General features: G+C 43.8%; 1 protein-coding gene across 4 annotated transcripts in view; it reads right to left on the reverse strand.

The window, feature by feature from the left end:
* CELF2 (CUGBP Elav-like family member 2) overlaps positions 1 to 21,738 on the reverse strand; it is a 518,375-nt gene that overhangs the window by 91,759 nt on the left and 404,878 nt on the right. For all 4 annotated transcript variants that reach the window (XM_061181641.1, XM_061181639.1, XM_061181642.1 and 1 more), the window contains one exon: positions 20,114 to 20,196. In XM_061181641.1, coding sequence (XP_061037624.1) covers positions 20,114 to 20,196 — 83 coding nt within the window. The remainder of the gene's footprint in view (positions 1 to 20,113; positions 20,197 to 21,738) is intronic.

Consider the following 21,738-nt stretch of genomic DNA (forward strand, 5'->3'; position numbering starts at 1 on the left):
AAAACACATACAAACAAGAGGAGGTACGGCCCGGCATTTACTACACTCATTAGCTATAATTAGGTTCTGTGTTTTCATACTAAATAATAACACGAGCTTCCATTTTGCTTTATTTATTCTTAAAATGAGAAGAAAAATGAATAGGCTCAAAATAGGAGGCATGGAACGTGAATGAAAAATAGTTGTTATAACAAAAAGCAAGCGTAAGGCTTTTCGAAGCATTGCTATTTAAGAAGAATGTTAATCCTTTATTAGTTTAATTTTTCTTGGAACTATTATATTACTTAGAGAGGTAAATCTATGACACTTTTTAAACCTCTAGTCAGATTTGGTGCCTGATTAGCTGTGATTTCAGTAGAAGGTATTATTACTGTGTTTAGCAGTATTATTGTAAACAGAGAGCAATTTCTTTGATAAGATTTGGGTTCTTCCCTCTGTCACTGCATCTTTGGGATAGAATAAACAAATGATACAATTAGTTGAGCTCCCAAATAAATGTGGTGAAAAGCAAAGCAAAACTAGTTAAAACTGAACGACAGTATTTAGCTTTTCTGGAACCCCCTGTTTAGATCTACCTGTTTTAATGACAGAAGACTGGAGGGTCTAAAACTATTTTGAAAATGGAGGTAAGTGGAAAGACTTAATGGACGAAGAGGCGTGTAGGATTACGGTGCTGCTCAGGCAACACTATGACAATCACAAGCGCAGCAGAAGACCACACAAGGATTTTGGGTGACGCTTAGAGTATAGCCACTCCTGATTAATAAGCCAAAATTTACAATATACAGATATCCTTTCTAACCATGATTTCATTCTGATTGTGGAACTGTCTTCCAAAATCAGTGATGGATGCTCCAAGTTATTCTTCCAGATGTTACCCAGATGCTACATTAGACACGCGCCCTAACTGAGTCAGGAAAATACACACTGAAATAACAGTGCCTGACCTGGCCACGGAGGAGTGATTTAATGATCTGGTATTTCCCTTACATTTCCCATACGATGGTTCTTCAGGCCACAGACTTAGTATAATCTCGTATTTTAAGACAAATGAGTCTGGTTTAAACATAAACGGTCCTTTTGACATTAGCCTCGACCCATCATGAGCACCTTTGGGCTCAGCTCGCACACGGCCTTGGCCTAAACCAGAGCCCAGCCCGCTGGGCTCGTGGTGCCTCCCTTCCCAACCCTGGCTGTTTCCAGGTGGTCGCCGTTACCCAGTTCTCAACACCCTGTGAACTGGGGGGAAGCAAGGCCTGCAGACTGGAGAGCGGATGGCACCGCCCCTCCCTCGCTGACCTGCACTCTGGGTGCAGATGCCCGTTTTGTTTAACCGGCCCTTCTGCCTGGGTCAACAGGGCCTGCAGACTCCTGGTAACCCAGTTTGGAATCTTAGCCAAACTGGGAGGCTGTTTCCTCCCCCGATCTCTCCACCCCCTTCCCAGGACTCAACTCAGTTCCTGACAATTCCTGGTACTGCTTCCTAGGATTATCTCTACTCAATTCCAGCCACACCCCTGCCTCGTCCCCATAGGATATATCCTTTGGACAGTGAAAACTGCCCACATTGCACTTAGATTTCGGTCATTCACTGGAAACGTCGGTGCTGGGCTGAACTTGGTGCTAAAGAAGCATCATCTCAGGGATGGGAGCAGCTGCCGGGTCTGCGTTTCCAGGCCCCTCATGGAACCAATACCCTGGCTAAACTGGCTTACTTTTCTGCCTCTTGGAATTCTCACTTTAGATCTGTCTCCACCAAATTTCTTTTTCACTCCGGCTCACTCAGATTCCTGCAGTGGTCTCCATGCACTCTGGTCCTTGTCTCCCAGACCATCATACACACCGCTGCCTTACTTAATCCGTCGAAAACGCAGGTGTAATCATGTCTCTGTCCTGTTCAAAAACTTTCAATTATCTGCCAAATTAAATTCCAGCTCCTTGGCCTGTCTTTCAAGGAACTCCATGCTTTGCCCCCAAATTACCTTTTCAGGCTTACTTCTCATCATTGTTCTACATTTCCCTTCTCTTCCAGTCAAATTGGAGAACTCCCTCTTCCTGGTACTTCTGCCATAGGCTCACCCACAAAAAGGCATCATGACCCTTCCCGTGCATCTACACAGAGTATTTTCCTTGACAATACAACTGCTTTATATCTGTTACACAGAAACACCAATATGTCAAGTTACTAGGTTGATCATGTGAAATTGCCATTTTTGTAGATTGACAATGGTTGAATGGTGACAATTTCATACAGTGCAACCTCCTATATTGCATAGCAAGGAACTGTATTATCTTCATTTCAGATGACTCATAAGAAGCCCTAAACATTCAGTTTATGTGGGCTATCTCCTTTGTCAGGCTTGGAGAGCTTTCCAGTAATTCATCTGCAATATTTACAAACTGTATGAGTTAAATTAAACATCGGCTTGATGATGTAAAATAACACTACCCTCTAAACCAACCGTGGAGTTGATGGACAGTTCGTGTGCAACCCAAGACACTTATCTACTCTTAGTAGCTTGTTAAGATCAGCGATGCTTTATCCAGTAATCTCCAGTTTCCTTTCAACTCTAAGGCAAACCAAAGCCACCACCACAATGCCCCTCTAACAAGCAAATCTTTAAAACCTCTGGTTCAAAATTAACTCGGAATATTTAAGCCAACCGTATTTTACCTTGAACCTTCTGACAGGGTAGAGGCGTTTCATCCAATCAACAGAAAAGCACCATTGAACTCTGTATTCTAATGCTGCTGCTGCAGCTTAGTTTCCGAGTCCTGAGTTGTCTGAGTTGCTTTACCAGCCACGTTTATTAATTAGTGTCTAACATTTCCATCTCCTGCAAGTTGCAACCTCTCATAAAAAATGCATGATTTGGTTGGCTTAGGAATGACAACTTCATTTACAACAGACAAATAAATACCATACCTCACTCAGCAGCCTCTTCCCATTTATTTATTTAACTACCTCCATGGCCTTTGGGATTTGTACTAAGTGAAGGAAAGGAGATAACTAGTGTAATGTTCCTTTCTTAATGATGTTTAAGCAAAAATGGTTAAATCTCTCTCTCTTTTTTTAAACAAATGAGAACTGGCTAAAAAAAAAATTCCCTACTGAAAATAGATGGCAAGTTTGAAAAAAATGCCTTAAGGGCTATTTCATATTACCCATGTTTAAAATGCAAATCCATTAAACATCTGAGCAAGACATTTGATATTGTTTTTAGCAGCTATATTTATTCATCTCATCTTCTGCCGTGGTACTAAACTTTGGTTGATATTTTGCCAAATGAAGATCTACCCTCCAGCGCTGCTAATTCTTTATGAGTTTGAGCTTAATATCACTGTCTCGTTTTGATTTCCACCTTCTATTCTAACGTGCGAGATCATTTACCAACTTTGGAAATTACTTGTTGGCAGAGCTTAGGGAAATTATGACAGTTCGACTGTTCTATAAATACCTTATCCTGAAGCTCAGTCTTCTAGAGATCAAATTCAAGGCTTGGGCCTTTCAATATATGGCATGTGACCAAAGTTTAAATGGCAAAGGTAAACTTAGAAAGGGGATCCATGAGACAAGAATATGGGAGAAATTTATCCTAAGGAAATAAAGTAAGAACACTTCACTGACACTCGATCTGAAATGGCAAATCTACTTTGATGGTTTCTTACTTCTCCAGACGTGCTGTACCGAATGAGGGTCTGGGAAACCCAGGCTGCTTTATGTTTGTTTTGTAGTGGAAAGAACACCTCAGAATCATAAGGTCTGGGTTTGAACCTTGGCTTTGCCAATGCTGAGTACCTACAGTCAAACCACTTGGTCTCTTTAAGCCCTAGGAAACTCACATTCCAAGCAAGGATCATATCAGAAAACTCACTGCCTGGCTGAATCCATGTCTCACCCTGTGCTTCTAGTTTGTAGGGCAGGGGTCTGTCTACGTGACCCAAAGGATTGTGACGGACAACCAAAGAGCTGAGACTACATACACCCCTCCTACTTGCACCCCACTGGTCTGTAAAGAACTCTTGAGATTGTTTGATATTGTGAGTGTCTATGAATAAATAAAAGCTACCTCCTTGGGAATTCATTTATCCAACAAACATTTGTGGAGCTGGCGCCCATGGCACGAGGCATCACAGTGGCCTCTGAGAACATTCCTTCTCCAGGAATCTGGAGCTCTGTGTAGGAGAGACTGATACGCAAGCCGTCAGGGGAACAGAATACAGCAGGTGGGAGGGTGAATTTCAGCACAGACCACAGTGGATCACAAGGCAGGAGTATTTACTTCTACCTTCTGGGAAGCCTGAGACTGTGTTCTTACAGTGGGAACACAGTGTGTAAGCAGAAGCCAAAGACAGAGGAAGGGACACGGTTCGGAGTTCCCATCTCACCCTCAAGACTCAGCAGTTATGTGTGTCCATTTTTTTTCTGCCAGAAGACACAACACAACGATGTACACACACTCCCAGAGCGGCTGAGGGAAACGTGTAGCCCCCAGTGTCCTGAAGGTAATTCCACCCATCCGCTCGCCTTCAGGAAAGCACTTGGAAGACTAATGAGTGTAGTTCTTAGAGGGATAACTTCAAAAATTCCCCTAAGCTCTTCTGTGCTTTTATTAGCTGTGATGACAACGGATAAGGCCCAGTTGATGAAGAGGGCAAAATTCCAGAGCTGCTTCTCAGGTAGAACACAGATTTCCTCACTAATTAGAAATGGGGTCCAGGAAAGGGGAGGGACAAGAAGAAGAGAACTTGAGAATGATTTCAGCTACTTGTCTTGGTTGGACCGCCCATCCACGTAGGTGACACACGAGGAGGGCCTGGCTTGTGGAGGGGAGAGGATTTCAGTTTTGGAATTTCCTGTGGGTCATTTGGAGGGAACTTTCCAATTACAGACATCGAGTGTCCAGGTTTGGGGCTAGGCAGAAAAGTCTTATGTCAAGGTCAAGATTTGGGATCCAGCAGCCGACAGGAGGTAGAGGAAAGCCATGAGAACGTGTGACAGTGGGAGAAAACGACCCTAGGATGCAGTGATGTCTAAGGCGTAGTCCTTTGCTTGCCATCGTTAAGAAGAACGTATGTTTTCATAAGTGTGTTGTTAATAATTTCTCTTCATCGTGTGATGAGGAACTGGGAAGGCACGCGGCTTGAGATGCCTTTCCATTCTCGTCTACACTCAGCTCTGCTCTGATCCAGCTTCTTCAATGTTCCAAGCTTTAGGCCAGATGCAGCCTCTCCTTTCCCCCAATTTTTTTATTGTGGTAAAATTCACAGAACATAAATTTGCCATATTGACTATTTTTAAGTCTACAGTTAAGTAATATTAAATACATTCATAATGTTGTGCCATCATCCATCTCCAGAACTCTTTCATCTTGTAAAATAGCTTCTCCTTTCATAAATCATTATTGGGCCTAGCCAGCTGGTGTATTTTTTTCTTTCATTATTTAGAATTTTGTTAAAGTCGCAGCTAAAATTCCTCGTTCCCAATAAAGCTTTTAAAAGTTACCTAACTGCAAATACTGAATATGTGCATTTCCATAAAACTCAAAGAGCCTATCATGTTTAGAGGAGAGAGTCAAGATAAAATGCCGACGAATACGCCCCCAGAATCCAAACCATAACATCTGTCCCACCAAATGCTGCCAAAGAGACTGAAGGTCACCGTTCATACGAGACCTTGGGATGCTATTCTGGGAGCTGGGCACCTGGCACAGTCGCCTTTGCAAGACCTGCGTCCTACTGGAGCCCTGACTTGTATGCAGAGTGTTCTTTGTTTTCCTTTTCCCGTCCGTGACTGAGTGGCTTTCACCTGTGATGCAAATGATGAAGAATACAAGTGTGTGTCCTTAAAATCAATACAGAGAACTTCTCCTTGACCTACCTCATCGGGGCACCTCTCAGGAGGTGTGACCAGATTGACTCAAGGACTGAAACCTTCTTAGCATTGTTTTCCTCTCCTTCCCAAAGGGTAAGAGAAGTTCATGGTTAGTCAACTGGGTTACTGGCTTCTTTCCAAGACCAAGGGTGAGGGGGCTCAACTCATGGGACTCAGGGCGCAGTGAGCACCAGTGAGAAAACAGTAAGGGTTATGAACCTCCAAACTGCCTAATGAAGAAGCAGAAGCTGGGTTTTTTTTTGTTTTTTTGTTTTTTGTTTTAGCTCAAATCTATTAATCCAGCTCTAATCAGACTGAAATATAAAGATGGGTAGAGGAAGGTGAGCATGAAAGAGCATGTATCAACTGTATACAAACCCAGCTGATGGGAGTTCTTCTTCAAGAGCTAGTCAGTTGCCTGTGCTAAACACAAACAGCACAAGGTGTGTTGTGGCAGGTCCAGAGGAAGCCTGGTGGTTTTCCTCTTGCGTCTCATGTTCTCCTTCTGGGTCGCCTTTTCTGTTTGGGTCTAATACACCGTCAGCAGGTGTTGCACGAAACTCTTCTTCCTCTGGGCACCTCCTGTCCTGTCCCACCTGCTTCCCTTCCTGCCTGGCTCCTCTCTCCACTCTCGGCTGCTTCTTTGGCCAACCAGCCACAGTTCATGCTTTGATGCTGGTCTGACAAGAGACAGATGTGACTTCGGGAAAGGCTGGCCGTGGTTTTCATTTTATGTAGCAACAAGTGACCCTGTGCATACAGACTGCTACCTAGGATGTTTGAGGATTAGGAATAAGCCCAAATGTGAAAGACATCTCCAGATTTATAAGAAGTATGGATGGAAAACAAGAACTCACTCAAGAGGAAATCTCACAATGACTCTGTAGGGCAGATGACCTTCCTTTTCAGCCTCCCAAACTGCAGAAACGTACAGGTACACCAAGGTACATAAAGCACCTCTTATTAGGAGACAGTCTACTCTACCCTAGCGTTTGGGTGGTGGTTACGCTTTCTTTGTCTCTCAGGCTTATCAAGAGAAACAGCAGAGCAAGCACCCTGCTTTCCTGGCAAGGCATTTCAAGTCCACGAATGATGAAGCAGCAGGGATTCTACGAGACTATGGTTCCTGCGAGGTGGGGCTGGGCTGCCGAGTATTACAGATTAACTCTTTGTGGCAGAAATCGCTCTTCTTGCTTCAGAACAGAACTAGGCTTAAGATAGCACCCACTCCACTTGTCCCCTTCCAGTCTGGGATGCATGAATTCTGTGTAAGTCTCATTCATGGGAGATTTTCCGGCAGGTCTTCGAGTGTTGATGGGATAGAAAAATACAGGTGCCTGGAAACATGGATGCTGGAGAACAAAGGATCCCCTCCTCTGGCCAGTGACCTCCCTATCTCCTTCTTCACCTGTCCTGGACAGTCAGGTCATCCTGGTGCACCCAGGACTCAGATGAGCGAACAGATCAATTCAGCGCAGACAAGAGGTGTGTATGCACACACATCCAGAGCATCTTAAAGGGAACTGCGATAGATTCCCAGGAGAGCAGCACGGGTGAGGCTTGTTTCTACCAGTGAGTAAGCATCAAACTTTACATGCTATGCATATGCATCATCCGGGGATCTAGTTTAGACGCAGTTCTGGGGCGGGGCTGGAGAGCATTTCTAACACGTTCCCAGATGATGGCCATGCCACTGGTTGATGGACCACACTTTGAGTAGCAAGGCTATGTTGTACTTGTGGGAGGATAAACAGCAGGTAAGGGTGCTCCCAGGCATCCGGATGGGCAGTGGAAGGAGGAAACAGTTAATCGCCACCACCCGTCCCTGGGGGTTGAAGATGATTCATTCTCCCAGCTTCGGTTCTCAAATCTGCCCGTCGCTGGGAGAACTTTAAAAATACTGATGCTGGGCTCCCAGCTTCGAGAGATTCTTACTTAATTTGCCTGAGGTGTGGCCTGGGCATGTGTAGTTTCAAAAGCTCCCCGGGTGAGTTTGCCGTGCAGCCAGGGTTACAAATCACTGCCCCAGCTGTAGATGCAAATGGACTTAAAGGTTAAGGACTTTCTTTTTCTTCTTCCATTCTTTATAAATTCACCTCATTCATCTATCATTTTAGGTAAATGGCCAGGAAGAATATTATCATTATCTCTCTGGGTCTTTCTCAGAGAATGGAAAGGAGAAAAGGAATCACCATGTTCAGTCACCTCATATCACAGAGTGTAATCCACAGACAGACTGGTAATCTGGGCTCTGAATTTCTGACTCTTTAAAATGATGTTTTTGGCATCATCTTGGACAGAAGTTCTGGGGACATGAGGTGCTGAAAAGAACAACAGGGGCAGAGCTGGGAGACATGAGTTGTCCCACGTCCACCGCCAAGTGGCTGTGTGACCTTCCACACGTCACCTAACCTCTCTGTGCTTCAGTTTCCTCGACCATAAAGTGAGGGTGTTGGACGGTGTTGTTTCTAAAAACACTTATGATCAGATCTGGTCTATTTTCCTCCACATGCCCTGTGTTCCTCTGCTGACCCAGAGAACAACATTCAAATAAACAGAAATCTACTGAAATTCGCCATGGATTTCCTAGGTTTGTGACTCTTACTTTTATTTTCCTTACTAATGGTAGTTTTTGTCAATGACCTCCAGGGGTTTTATGTGGCAACTCTGACTCAGGAGTGATTTAAGTAACTTGGTGATGGAGATTCTCTCATAAATGACTCAACAGTATCTGTGAGATTTTTTTAGGGGTTGTGATTATAGTTAATGCCTCCATGAGCAGAAGAAATGTAAGCTAGAACTCACCGAAATCTGGGCTAACACTCCTCTTCCTCTTTAAATGATAGCTTATAAGTATTAGTAAATCATAAACCAGGTATTAGCAATGGATGAAGACGACAAGGAGAAGCTCACCTGAAATTAGCTGCCAGCTGTCTTTCCCATCTAACCTGCATCTAGTTCAGTTGGAGAAGGGAAATTATTAGCCATAAGAGATACTCACTGATTTGTCAAAGAGATTTTCTCGAATAGCCATAGCTACTTAAAGTTTCTTGGGTTGAGAGTGACGGACTTCGAGTTGAAAAGGCAACCAGAGTGAGAAAACAAATTATAACTCACTGTCTAATTATTTACCTAGTATTTTATCATTAACATGAGCTCAGCCATATATAAAAGCCCTTGGCACTGTGCCCAAGACAGATGGAGTGGTCAATAAATGTTCACTATTACTATGATTTCTATTAACTGAACATTGATTATTTGGTTAAAATTATCTAAATTCTGAAAGCCAATGGAAAATATCAGGCACACAGACAAAAGGTTTACTCAACCCAAATCTGCTAGAGACCTACTCCTCCTGGGGTTCTAACAACTACTGGTCTGACTTTACACCTAAGATGCAGGATATAGGCAAGGACACCATTGAATTTTCTCTTTCCTAATCCACACAACTTGTTGACCGTTCATCAAATGTACCCTGGACCCCATATACCGCTTAATGCAAAACATCTGGCACAGTCTCCTGGCATGTATTTAAATATCAATATATGCTCTTCTGAAGAAATGACGATACAGTCTATGTATGGGCAAGTGCGTAACACGTGGAATTGGACAGCCTGAAACATACCCCATGGACCTTCCAGGGGTGGAGATGAGTTTCCAGGGAACCTGTTCTTTGCTCTTACATGGTCCTTCCTGTCCCTGATGGAGGACAGTAACGTAGACATATCGGTGGCCTAGAGAGCACAGAACTCCTGGTCTCAGAACCCCACACGTCCAGGGTCACATGCTCCCATGACCAAGACAGCGGCAGAGGTGACAAAAGTCTAAGCCTGTACAATCATCCACTTAGCCACATTCTTACCAACACAGAAATCACAGCGTGATGACTGGACAGAATTAACCACATAAACTGCCCTAATATCTTCAACGATCCTTCAGCCTTTGATCCTAACTTGCCTCTTGACAAAGGGGGAGCACAGAGCAGATGACTGGATGGGGACAGAGGGAGAAGGACATCTGAGCCCCCCGGACCCATGGCAAAGCATCCGCTGACCTAGTCTCCCTGCCCTCAACTTGCCGTGGCCAAGAGGACAGCAGTGACTGTTCGGTGAGGCTGCTCAGGGAGGATGTACAACCCCATCTGTGGCGTTCGCTGCATATTTAAGTGCCCTTGTGTGTGTGGGGGAGTCTGGTCCCTCATTTTCAGAAGCAGAGGATTCAGATGCCTGGATGGTTTTGCAGACTTCACTCCCCCACCCCCAGACCCTGGTTCCTCATGCATAAAGTAAGAGGGTAAGTCTGTTCTATAAAGGCCCCCAGGTCTCCTCGGGGCCGCGGGGTGGGGGGAGGGAGGCTGGGCTGGAACCCCTCCGAGTTGCTTCCCACGGCCACAGCCTGCTGCCTCATGCTTTGGGCGGCACGTAATGGGGTTTACGCTTAATCTTCGGAGATGAGCCCAGGCCCCCACCTGCCCTCCCCCCTTGGACGTGGAGCCCGGAGATGGGGGAGGGTGAGGAGGCCAGCTGGATGGAGACAGGACATTAGAATGCAGATTACGGATTGGGACCAAGAGCCTGGGGATGCAGATAAAGAAGAGAACCCTAATAACCTGAATGTTAATGAGCTGATGTTGGTAAAGCTACACTCCTCTGGAGAAAAGTGTTGCATTTATAATCATTTTGCAAAGCGGTTCCTCTTACCATAATGACTGCCTCTGATCTGCGGCTCCCTCTTAGAGGGCCTGGTGCCAGTCACCTGGTACCCGGGTTACCAGCAAACCCTGCCTCGCCTGCCCAGTTTCAGGGGACCTTGGAGCCCCAACTCGTGGCAACAGGACCGACTTGCAGATGGGGCGCCCGGCCGGCTGCTGGGAAGGGAAAGCCCGGGCCCAGGCACTCTGGCCCTTAGGTGAGATCGCCGTGCGGCACGGCTAGCAGGAGTGCTGGGGCTTCAGATCTGTTTCCAGGACGGTTGCACGGGGAGCCACGGTGGTCATCCGGAGCTTATCAGTGAAGCCATGGACGGGAACACACTTCCTGCTGGAGGTCCCCTGAAACAGTGGGGCCCAACGGGGCTTAGGACCTGTAAGCCTCTGCCCCGACCAGTGGGGTGCAAAGTCTACAGGTGCCAGGGATGTTGGTCTGAATCTGACTGTCAACTCCCGGTTACCAGCTGTACAACCCTGGACAAGTCACTCCCTTTCTCTGAGTTTCAGCTTCCTCACCAGCAAAGGGGCTGGATGACACATGCCTCGTGGAGCGGCGGAGACAATGCAAAGTATACATCCCGAGAGCCTCCGTCGTCAGGGGCCTGATACCTGGGCCGCTGACAAAGAGTCGTCACTTTGTACTGATTTTCACTGTTATGCTGTGTTGGCCCCTTGAGTCACACACCCTGCTCCCTCCGAGGCGGGGAGCATCAGGCCAAAATCCCCTGTCAGGAGGCCAAGCTTTTGGGGAGGCTGACCGACTGTGACCTCTAATTCTAGTTCCGTCACTGCTGCGCCAGGGGAGGGCAGAGAAGTTAATTTAATCTTCTGGAGTCTCCATGTCCTCCGTATAACAAGGTGAATGCTATCGATACATCACCCAAAATGCTTTTAGGAGGGAAAACAAATAAACATCAGAAAGCCGTCTACAAACACAGGCAACTCACTTTATCCACGGGGACTGGCGACAGTGACCAAACAGATAAAGGAAATCCACCAGTAATCCCGGAGCCTCGTTAGGCTGAACACCCTTGTCAAACCAAGGCCGGAAGCAAGGAATCAGACCGACTTGATGGCATTCATTGCCTTCCCTTTCCTTTCTCTGTTCCCTGGCGGAAGAATCATGATTGCTAAGCCCCCTGCTGGTTCTCAACCAGAGGGCAGAGGGAAGCAGATGTGCCGAGAATCTCAAAGTGGAGCGTCACACCTTGGATGGTCCAGATGTGTCTGTACCAAGTCCTCTACAGTCACTGAGCCACACCTGAAGCGAGTCAAGTCAGAGACATCTATCTACCTCCTGCCTATCTATTTACTTACCTATCCATCTAGATAGGTTTTCTTGAATTCAATAGGCCACTAATGTAGCCAATGCATAGAAGGCCAAGAACACTTTCTCAAAGCTGGAAAGGACTCTAAGAATCATCCCAGTCCAACCACTTCCTTTCTTTGAATGAAGAAAGGACGGACTCTTGAGTGTTCTGAAGTGCTGGTGGAGGAAGGGGTGGCAGCGCGAATCTGCGTTTTGAGTACTGATGGGAGGTATCGACGGTCAGGAACAATAAGGAGGACAAAAGAGAACAGTGGTCACGGTGCCCCTTTCTGCAGCCTCCCGCAGGTGCTGCTGACTGTTTATCCTTTCGTCTCGGTGACTTGTGGGCAGTGAGAGCAGGAATGATACGGTCCTGAAATACTGCTTTATTATCAGAACAACTTTAATAGCTTATGTCATAATCCTAACGATGCTTCCTGAGCACCCGTGTACTGTGATGGTCCAGGGCTACAACAAGCAGAAGACACATGAAACTTCTGTCCCTGCCCCCCTCCCTCCCAGTGGCCGGTCTGCTTCCCTTGCGCCCAATCAGACCGGATCCGGCCCAGCAGTGGAGCTCCAAGGCTCCCTCTTATGCCGGCCTCCCTGGCTCCAGCTCAGCCACTCTCTATTTCTTCGTGGCTGGGGAAGGACCTTGGGGCTCCTGGCCGAACTCTCTCCACACCTCCCGTCATACACTTTTTGGTGGCCCAGAGTTGGAGGCTCTGAACTGGCCAGCCCACTTCCACTGGCCAGTCTCCTGAGCTGGGCTCAGCTCCCACCTGAAAGAGTCAAGCTCTGTCCGCACGCTAGTCATATTTTGGGTGATGCATTCTCACGGAGACTGCATACTCCAAAGACAGAATTTGGACTCTTTTCCAACTTTATTTTTTAAAAATTCCCCCTTTCATCTGACTGTCATAATCCTTTCCTCTGCGATTCCATCCAGACCTTTAGTCAAATTCATGGATTTTCCCCACATTCTTCTCTTGAATGAAATCTTATCAACCTGGTGGGAAATGAGATCTGTGTAAGTGAACCAAATATTCCCAACTGAATCCTGACATACCACAGAGGGATGATAAACTCCGAACTCTAACTATGACTTCATTCTGCCGTTGTGCCATCCATCCCCTCGTGCCTTCACTTGTTACTGTGAGAGACCAACATTCCTTAAGCCATGACACAGGTGACAACGCACATCTGGCCAGGCGCCCGTGCTAGGTCACACGCAGGCTGGCTCCGATAAGCCCTCAGAACCGTCCTATTAATTAGGTTGGTATTTGAGACTATGTTGCTTGCAGAACAAAACTGGAAGGCCTTCCACTGAGTTCTGTTACCAGAAAGGGGTGCAGCTGCTCCTGCTTTAACCCTGGTTGCCCGCCTCAGCCATTTTCAACTCGCCACCACTAAGGACCCCCTCATGAGTTTTCTCCCTTAGGCTCCCTTGTCTTGAGAGGGCCATATTTTAAAAGTAACTGGTTTTTCATTTTAGGTCATCAAAGCCATACATCAGTAAGTGCCAATCAAAGTTACTGAACTGCCTGCCAGTCCAAAGCAGAGGTGCCCACTATTCGGGTGGCATTGTAAAACTTGACGGTGGGTGAAATGGACAGTTTCCAACTGTTTAAAAAAATTTTTTTTATTGGAGTAAAGTTGATTTACAATGTTGTGTTAGTTTCTGCGGTACAGCAAAGTGAATCAGTTATACATATACATATATCCACTCTTTGTAAAATTCTTTTCCCATATAGGTCATTACAGAGTACTGATTAGAGTTTCCTGTGCTCTACAGTAGGTCCTTATTAGTGATCTATTTTATATATACCAACGGTCTTTTATGAAGTACTAAAATATACTTTTCCAGATCCCCTGGGATTGGCCAGCAGACTGGGAAGCACCAGGCCACGGATTTCTTCCTCCCTCCAACTTTCTCGGGTCTAAACCAATGAGCTGACCAGCAATCCTGCCACACCTGGTTGAGACCCACTTGGGGCCGGTTCTACACCCTAAGCCCTTCTTCACACTGGCCTGGCTCCGCAGGTGGGTAAGGGCTTCTGCGCCCACCCCTCCCAGGAGCTCCTCCACGGCCGCACGGTGGCGCTCTCCACCACAGGCCTTTAAAAAGTCATCTTAACAGCAAAGGTTTACGTTTGTTTAGCTTGTATTTCTGCAGGACTGAGTATTAGGGTAAAAGAACACAGGCACAGCAGGGAAATAGCTGCTTCGGGGCAGTCCTATAAGGCCAAATATTTCAGCCCTGGCCAAATTCTGCAAAGGTAAATCTGAAGAATGTACACCCAAATCAAGGTGTCCTGATTTCTTCCCCAGCAAGTACATTTTATCTGTTGGGTTGCTACCCAAGAAGACTTCATGCCTACAGAAACTGTCAAGTGGAAACAACGTCTTACAAGCCCATTTCTTCAGGGGCTCGGAAAGCTTTACATACATTATCTCATTCAGCGCCTACTCTTCTCTTAAGAAGGTGGAAAGGCAGGGATTATCATCATTAAATGACAGTTGTCAAGTGCCCTCACACATGCGCTATGAATCAGCCGTGATCCTGAATCGAAGCAAAACCAACCAACCAACCAACGTGAAGAATTATACAGTTCATGAAGTCAAAGGTCAGAAAGGTGACTACATTGCAATGAAGAGTATGTGGGCAGGCCAAACACAAAATGAGATTTTCTGCTATGTCTTCCTGTATTTATTTGACTGAATTGATATCCACACGTGAACATGTGTGAATGTTTATCTATCCTGTAGGTATACAGAGATATACGTAAATATATAGATCTCTATACGTGAAACAAACTATCATTATATACACATGGAATCACAAATCTACATGCATCTTACATTTTGGAGCGTTTGGGCAAAATGATCATTTTTGGAATAAAACTTGACTCCTCTAGAAGTATTTTATTAAACTAACTCACTCAGGCATTAAATAACCAAGAGTTATTTATTAAACATCAAACATACATAAGCACACTGGCTGGCTTTGTTTTTTGAAGATTTAGTTATAAATATCACGGTAGCTACTGTAGTCCCCAGTACGTAGGATGGTGCCTGGCAAGCCATAAAAATGCAATAAATATTTGTTGAATGAAGGTATGAATATCTGTATGTCCTACACGGCACGTGAGTTTGAGGACTCAAATCTGTTCGGACCGATGGTTTGACTTTTTTTTTTTCCCTAACAATCTTTAAAAAAATTTTTATGATTATTTTTTTAAAATTTTCATTTAATTAAAAAAAACTGAAGTATAGCTGATTTACAATGTTAAGGGAGGGAAGGACTGGGAGTGTGGGATTAGCAGAGGTAAACTATTATATACAGGATGGATAAACAACAAGGTCCTACTGTACAGCACAGGGAACTATATTCAATATCCTGTGATAAACCATACTGGAAAAGAATATAAAGAAAAGAATGTCTATATGGGTATAATTGAGTCACTCTGTTGTACAGCAGAGATGGGCACAACACTGTAAATCAACTAACAATTTTAAATAAAAGGTGCCTGAGGAAAAACACTTCTTTTTGATTCAAATGGGATGGTTCAGGGGAAATTTCCATGACATGAAGAGATGGGGTTTGAGAGACTTTTATGGCAGAAATAATAATGATGATGAAAATGATAAAATAATCACCATGGCTCTGAGAACAAAGGCATTAAATACATATTAATAATCAGAAGAGGTGGTTCAGAGTAAATGAGTACCTCAAAAAGCATTACAATGGGCAAACTGAATTTGGTTCCAGCGAGAGCCTTTGCTGTTCTGCTGAAAGAAATTAAGCCCTAGCATTCCTCTCTTAGAGGACACAGGGGAACTATTCCATGGAGAGTTGTGTTAAAGGCTGCGGGGGAGGACTGCCGACCCACACAGGGCCAGCCAGGAAGGGGGTCATTCACGTCATGTGGGTGAACACACGTGGCCCAAGAGGCCATTTTATTTACAGCTTCTTCCTGCTGGATCAGGCCCATTTGTCTTTATCTCTCAAATCTATGTGTCGTTCCCGTCTGCCACTGCTAACATGGAGTGCTCTAAACAAATGTGCTCTTAGGGCTGTAACTCCTTAATATAAACTGCATTTAATAAAACTGGTAGTGACTCTAAAAAGAAAGGAGGAAGGCAGACTTGGAGAAAATGGCTGGAAGAAATTTGCAGTTAATATTTTACAAGACATTTGGATTCTGATTCCTCCTTGCTGTTAAAATTTAAGAGCTTTTTCAAACCTGTATTCCTCTCTGTTACTACATCCTTAATTAAATTAATTTATACGGTGAATGCTCTAACGATACTGCTGGAGATTTCCAATCAAAAAGCCTTATTGCTAGAGACAATGTGTGTGAAGACCTTGAAAAAAAGAATGGCATAAGGCCTAGTGCTGTCACTGGCACAGGGCTATTTGGCCCTGACATCTGATTACTGAAGAGATCGTGGTAGTTTTCCTATGCCTCCGTTGAGGTCGTTATTTTATTTTTTAATTAAGCTAAATTAGGTCAGTGAAAACAAAATGAATCTTGCAAGTTGCCTTCACAAGGGTTTTCTCTCTCGGAAACACAATGGCAGACGATGATATTTCTACTGAATAATTCTACCAGTGAGGTTGTGCCTGCCTGAAACCCTGAACAAAGGAAGCTCTCTCTTAGCCTGATTGGCTACGTCGTCAAAGGACAGGCAATCAAGATTTGTCCAAGAACGCAAATGGCTCAGCTGTGGAAAAAGTCTAACAAGTTGGTACCAAGGCCAATGGTTCATCAAGCTCTGCTTTCTGTGCAGACATGGTCACAGACTCACTAGGGATCTCAAGGGCGTGTGTGTGACTGTATAGCTTTGTTGCCTGGCACACAGCAGGCACCCGATAATCATGAGTGATTTGTTAACCTAATGAAATGTCAGTAATAAATTAGGCACCGTGCCTAAGATTTGATCTGTTGCATATGTGTCAAACCACTATTTCTAGAGCAGAGCATGATCAAACCAGGGGAAGGACCTCCCCACTCTCCGAAGTTCATTTCTTGCTCCCTGTGTTGAGCTCCTGAATTTTCTCCCTTAATTTCTAATAGTGTATTTCTAGGATTTATGTTGAGCATTTCAGAGGATGTAAGACCCAGCGTCTTTCTCAGTCACATGGTAAGAGACAGGCTTGAGAAATGTGTCCTTAATGACTTTGCACTGCTAAGTAAGGCCCAGATGCTTTGCCCTATACCTCACCACAGAAAGGGTCTCTATAATCCATACATGACATGGGAGGAAGGGTGCCTTTATATAAAAATCTGAGAGCAGACACATCCAACTGCATAAATGAACATCCCATCAGGTTTTCTTCCTCTCCCATACTAACTAAGTTCTTTGCTTCTCTCAAGAATGACAGTCTCTCAACATTCACCAAGTTTGGTTGCGTGATGAAAAGTTCCATATGACAAAACACATCAACTGCAGAAGAAAATTAAATAGGGAAAAAACCTCCAACCAAACACCCAGCACTATTTGATCTTGTTTTAAACAGAAAGTTGTGGACACTTTAGAAAAAAAGGCAGCAAGTGCATTTTTAATGGATTTTATCCACAGGAGAAATGATTACAAGCAGAAAAGCTTTAAAGTGTCAGCTGGTGATGCATTTTTCTTTATCCCTTTTATTTTTATTCAGAAAGAAACTGAAGGCATATGGCAAAGTGCATCATTAATTTCTTATTAATTTCATAATATGAAGGCAACCAGTTAAAATAGTAGTGTTACAACTTTAAATTACCGAACTCACTTGGTATTTAATGAGAGATTTAGCACAGCAGGGATTCTGTTAAATTAAGTTGTTCCTTCACATCACAGTGGGAAAACAGGTGTATATTGGTTTAGAATTATGGAAATGTTGACTAATTCCAAGGCTTGCAATCAAACAGAAAGGCACCCTGTAATATTTTTTTCCCCAAGAATATGCATTAATCTTTTATCTGGTCCCTTTTCTTCCTGCCCACCAAAGCTCCCAGCTGATAGGAAACCACTTTCATGTTCTTCCTGGAGCTGTTAAGGGTGACGCTGATCAGATAAAGCAATACATAAATGCAAGATGTGGAACTCTGTTCCCATGCACCTAATTTGAAATGGCAGATGTAGCGATACTGTGTGCACTGTGAAGGCTAGGAGCTTACAAATCAGACCTGACTTCTCAAAATTTTCATTTAACCCACCTCAAGTAACTGGGCATAGGAAATTGAACTGGATAAAAAGAAAGCCGAAAACAATCCACAAACCATCTTTTCCAACCCCAGATTTCTTGTCCTTAATAATGGGTTTCCAAAATCACCATCCCTGACTTCTGCATGCAGAATTTTTAAGGGGAAAAAGAGACATGGGCAACATTTTTTTTTTTTTTTTAATACAGAAGATACTATTTGTTTGCTGAGAAAAGGGTCAGAGTGAGATGTCCCAAATGGGAGCAAACTCATCAGTCACTTGTAGGTTTTTCAACATGGCCCCTTCATCAGATTACTTCTGGGTTTCTAGGGAGCATCTTCACGTATGAAAATTGCATGTTAAGAGCTATGTCCCTCCTAGTGGAGGTGATGAACTCAAATTAACCAAGCTCTGCATTAATTTAAAATAGGATGTGATGTGGTCTCTATACACCCTAAATGCTAAATAACAATTTATCATCAAGTAATTTTTTTAAACTTACCTAGAAGGGATTTTGTACACTAATTACTGTGAAGTATTTCTTTCTAAAAGAAGGAATACCAAGTGGGTTTTGGGTTGGATTAGGAGCCTGGGAAATAAAAAAAATATTTTTCTACCATTGCCAGTAAATATTTAACTTGGTTGCTTTGTTCAATAATGTAACCTAACGCTGCAACCTCCTAGAATTTACGTTGGAAAAATTCCATTTATACAGAGAATGAAGCTGAAATGATACTTAAAAAATCATTAGGCAAAGCACTTAGACCCAGTAAAATCTCCCTTACTAAAAACCACCTTAGAAGTTTCAGGGAGAAGTAGTTAAATTGAATTGGGAGGGAGAATTCTGGTATCACACTTGCTTTTCTGAACCACTGTCTCTCTGATTTGCTCACACAAAAAAGGGAAAACCAAAGTGGTGTGATTTGAGACCAAGGTTCATAACTTATTACTTTCTTGTTATTACGAAGCTAATGTTTTGAAAACCTTCTACTGACTGTCTTGCCACTAAAATATTATACAATTTTCAATTGTGCTAAGATGAATTAAACAAATGCTATCTTTTCTGGGGGTGACAGGGTATCAAATGACTTGTGTACATAGGTTAGCACGACAGATGAATGATAAAAAGTTAGAATTATACCCTGAAAACATTAGGGACATCATTTCTCTTTCTTTTACTATTATCAAACCAGGTTTCAATAAAATCATTAACATAGCACTGATTACCAGAGGTTCTTCACTATCACTTACACAAATCATTATGCTATTAAATTAACTCATCCCTGATATTTGAGTCAACAGGGAAGATATCCCAACAGCACAGAGAAATTTATACCAGCATACACTAGATAAAACTGTCACAGCCCCCCAGAAATCATGTATTCTGATGAAGTAGCTATAGCCCACATCAGTTCATTTCTAGTGAATGGTACCAAGCATCCAATATTACTGGGAAGGAAATGGAAAAAAATTGTAAGCTTTGTATTTTCTGTTCTCTATCGACATGAAGCCGCAAATTGGGCATTAAAACATTGACTTTGTTAACCACCATTGACTGTTTAGAAACCATTAGGAGGTTGAATATTATGGCTGTGCAGGGTATATTTTTGTCCTTTCAAAAGAAAAATCTAAGGACTAAATTTGAAAAGAGGCTCCTGGTGAGTAAAAGCTTTTCCTTTTCCATTTGCTCCTCTTGTGCGTGTGTGTGTGGAGTCCCCCCACCGCCCCCCTTTTGAAACTGCAGCCCACCCAGTACTCTTTGCAGCCACTGTGACCCAGTGGGGTCACTCTGATTTTCTAACCAGGGGACATGCTCTCTGAGAGGTCTTTCTGTCAGCGGTAATGCCAGCGTTTCTTGAGGGGCTGGCCAGCTGCTCTGGCTGCTGCAGGGGGGACGGGGGGTGGGGTCAGCACACCCTCCTCAAAAGCCCAAAGTCATTTTTGGCACTAAGAGCCCATCACTAGAACCTTCAGTTGAAAGGACCATTTTCAAGCAATAAAGTGATTTTGGTACAAAAGTAAACCGACTCACCCCAGGTAAAGTTTTAATATTGTGCAGTGCATTCTGGGCCTCAAGTGCAGCTTTTCTTGTATAAAATGTTACGAAACAACAACCTACAGAGAGAAATGAAAAGGTTTTAGAAATTTCTGTGAATGCTTTGCTTCGATATAATGGAGACTGGGGCGAACGAGTCATCTACTTAAAAGGATGCACAACGTAAAAATAAAGTGCACGGGAACAGTAATAACAGCTCAAGCATTTACACAGCGCCTTTCATCCTAATCATATTTATTAGCTTTTCCCCACCTTGGGGAGTCAATTCATAACTGTGCACCAACTACCGGGAATCCAGCTCTTCAGGAACGAGGGCGGGAGGTGGTGGGCGAGTTGTTAGTGGGACTTGTGGTGCACCCACGGCATCCAGAGAAGTGCTTAATCACAAGCACAATAGCAAAAACTTACATTAACTATAATTTTCTTAAAGGATATCTCTAGAACGTCACCCTTTTAAAACACTTTCTCAACTCCAAGGTTTAGACAGCTGGATAATAAGCTCCCTAGGAGCTGGGATTGTGCTTTATTCTTTTTAACTTCCACCACAGTACATAATGCAAAATTCCATACATGAAACACGCAATGTTTGTTCGCTGAAATGAAAGACTCTATTTTAACCAGTTGAGGAAGTAAGCTATGATGCAGTGGGCATATGCTGAAACATGTTTGCAGACTCTGTCCCGTATATTAAATATGGCTGTGGTATGTCAACTGGTAACCTCTTGATTCCTCGTTTCTCAGAGCTGATGGGAGTCCAGGCTGAAGACCCCTCCAAGAGAGACCAGCATATACCCTCTTCCCACCCAACTCCCTCCACCAAAGAAAATGGTCTTGAAAACTTTTTACATTCCTTCTGCATTCTAAAGGATGGCTGACCCCTTCTTCAACCTGTATCTAAATACACTGGTTAACATATGTGGTTAAACCAGAGGAAGATACCGGTTAATTATCTATTAATTAGCATATAGTTTCTTAGCACAATCAGGCTTAGAAAAAAGGGACAAAAACTTTGGAAATTAAAAAAAAAAAAGATGCTGCCTCTGACCTGGGCTGCCTTGGATGAGTTGGGCTGAAAAAAAAAGCAGAGAGATGCAGTCACCCAGATTGTACATATTTCATCCTGATCCTTATCCTAATGCTTGGAGAGATGGAGAGAGCCTTGAGAGGTCCTCAAACGCCAAGTACAGCAAGTGGCATGAGAGAAATTCACAGCACTAAGGCATCAACGTTGGCTCTATTTAGGGGAATGATGTAAGTGAAGAAACGCAGCACAGCTGGAGAGCAGGAAGTTGGCACCACAAACCATCAAAGGTTCAAAATCATACACTGGCATCTACTTTTCAAAACAAAACTCATTCAAAGGAAGAAAATAAAGTACAATACCATCCATAAAACAATCCAAAATGCATATGCTTCCTCCTTATTTGGAAAAAAAACTTGGAACCTTGTTGTCAAATACTTGGTTTCACTGGAGTCTACTGAGATTAAATATGTAAGACCTCCACCTCCTGGACAAAGGAGAGTATGATCATAGCTCCTCGACATTTAAAAAACTCCATGCCTCCAAGGAACAGAAACTCTTAAAGTGTATCATTTGCATG

The sequence above is a fragment of the Eubalaena glacialis genome, chromosome 2, assembly GCF_028564815.1.
Source record: "Eubalaena glacialis isolate mEubGla1 chromosome 2, mEubGla1.1.hap2.+ XY, whole genome shotgun sequence".
Classification (NCBI taxonomy): Eukaryota; Metazoa; Chordata; class Mammalia; order Artiodactyla; family Balaenidae; genus Eubalaena; species Eubalaena glacialis.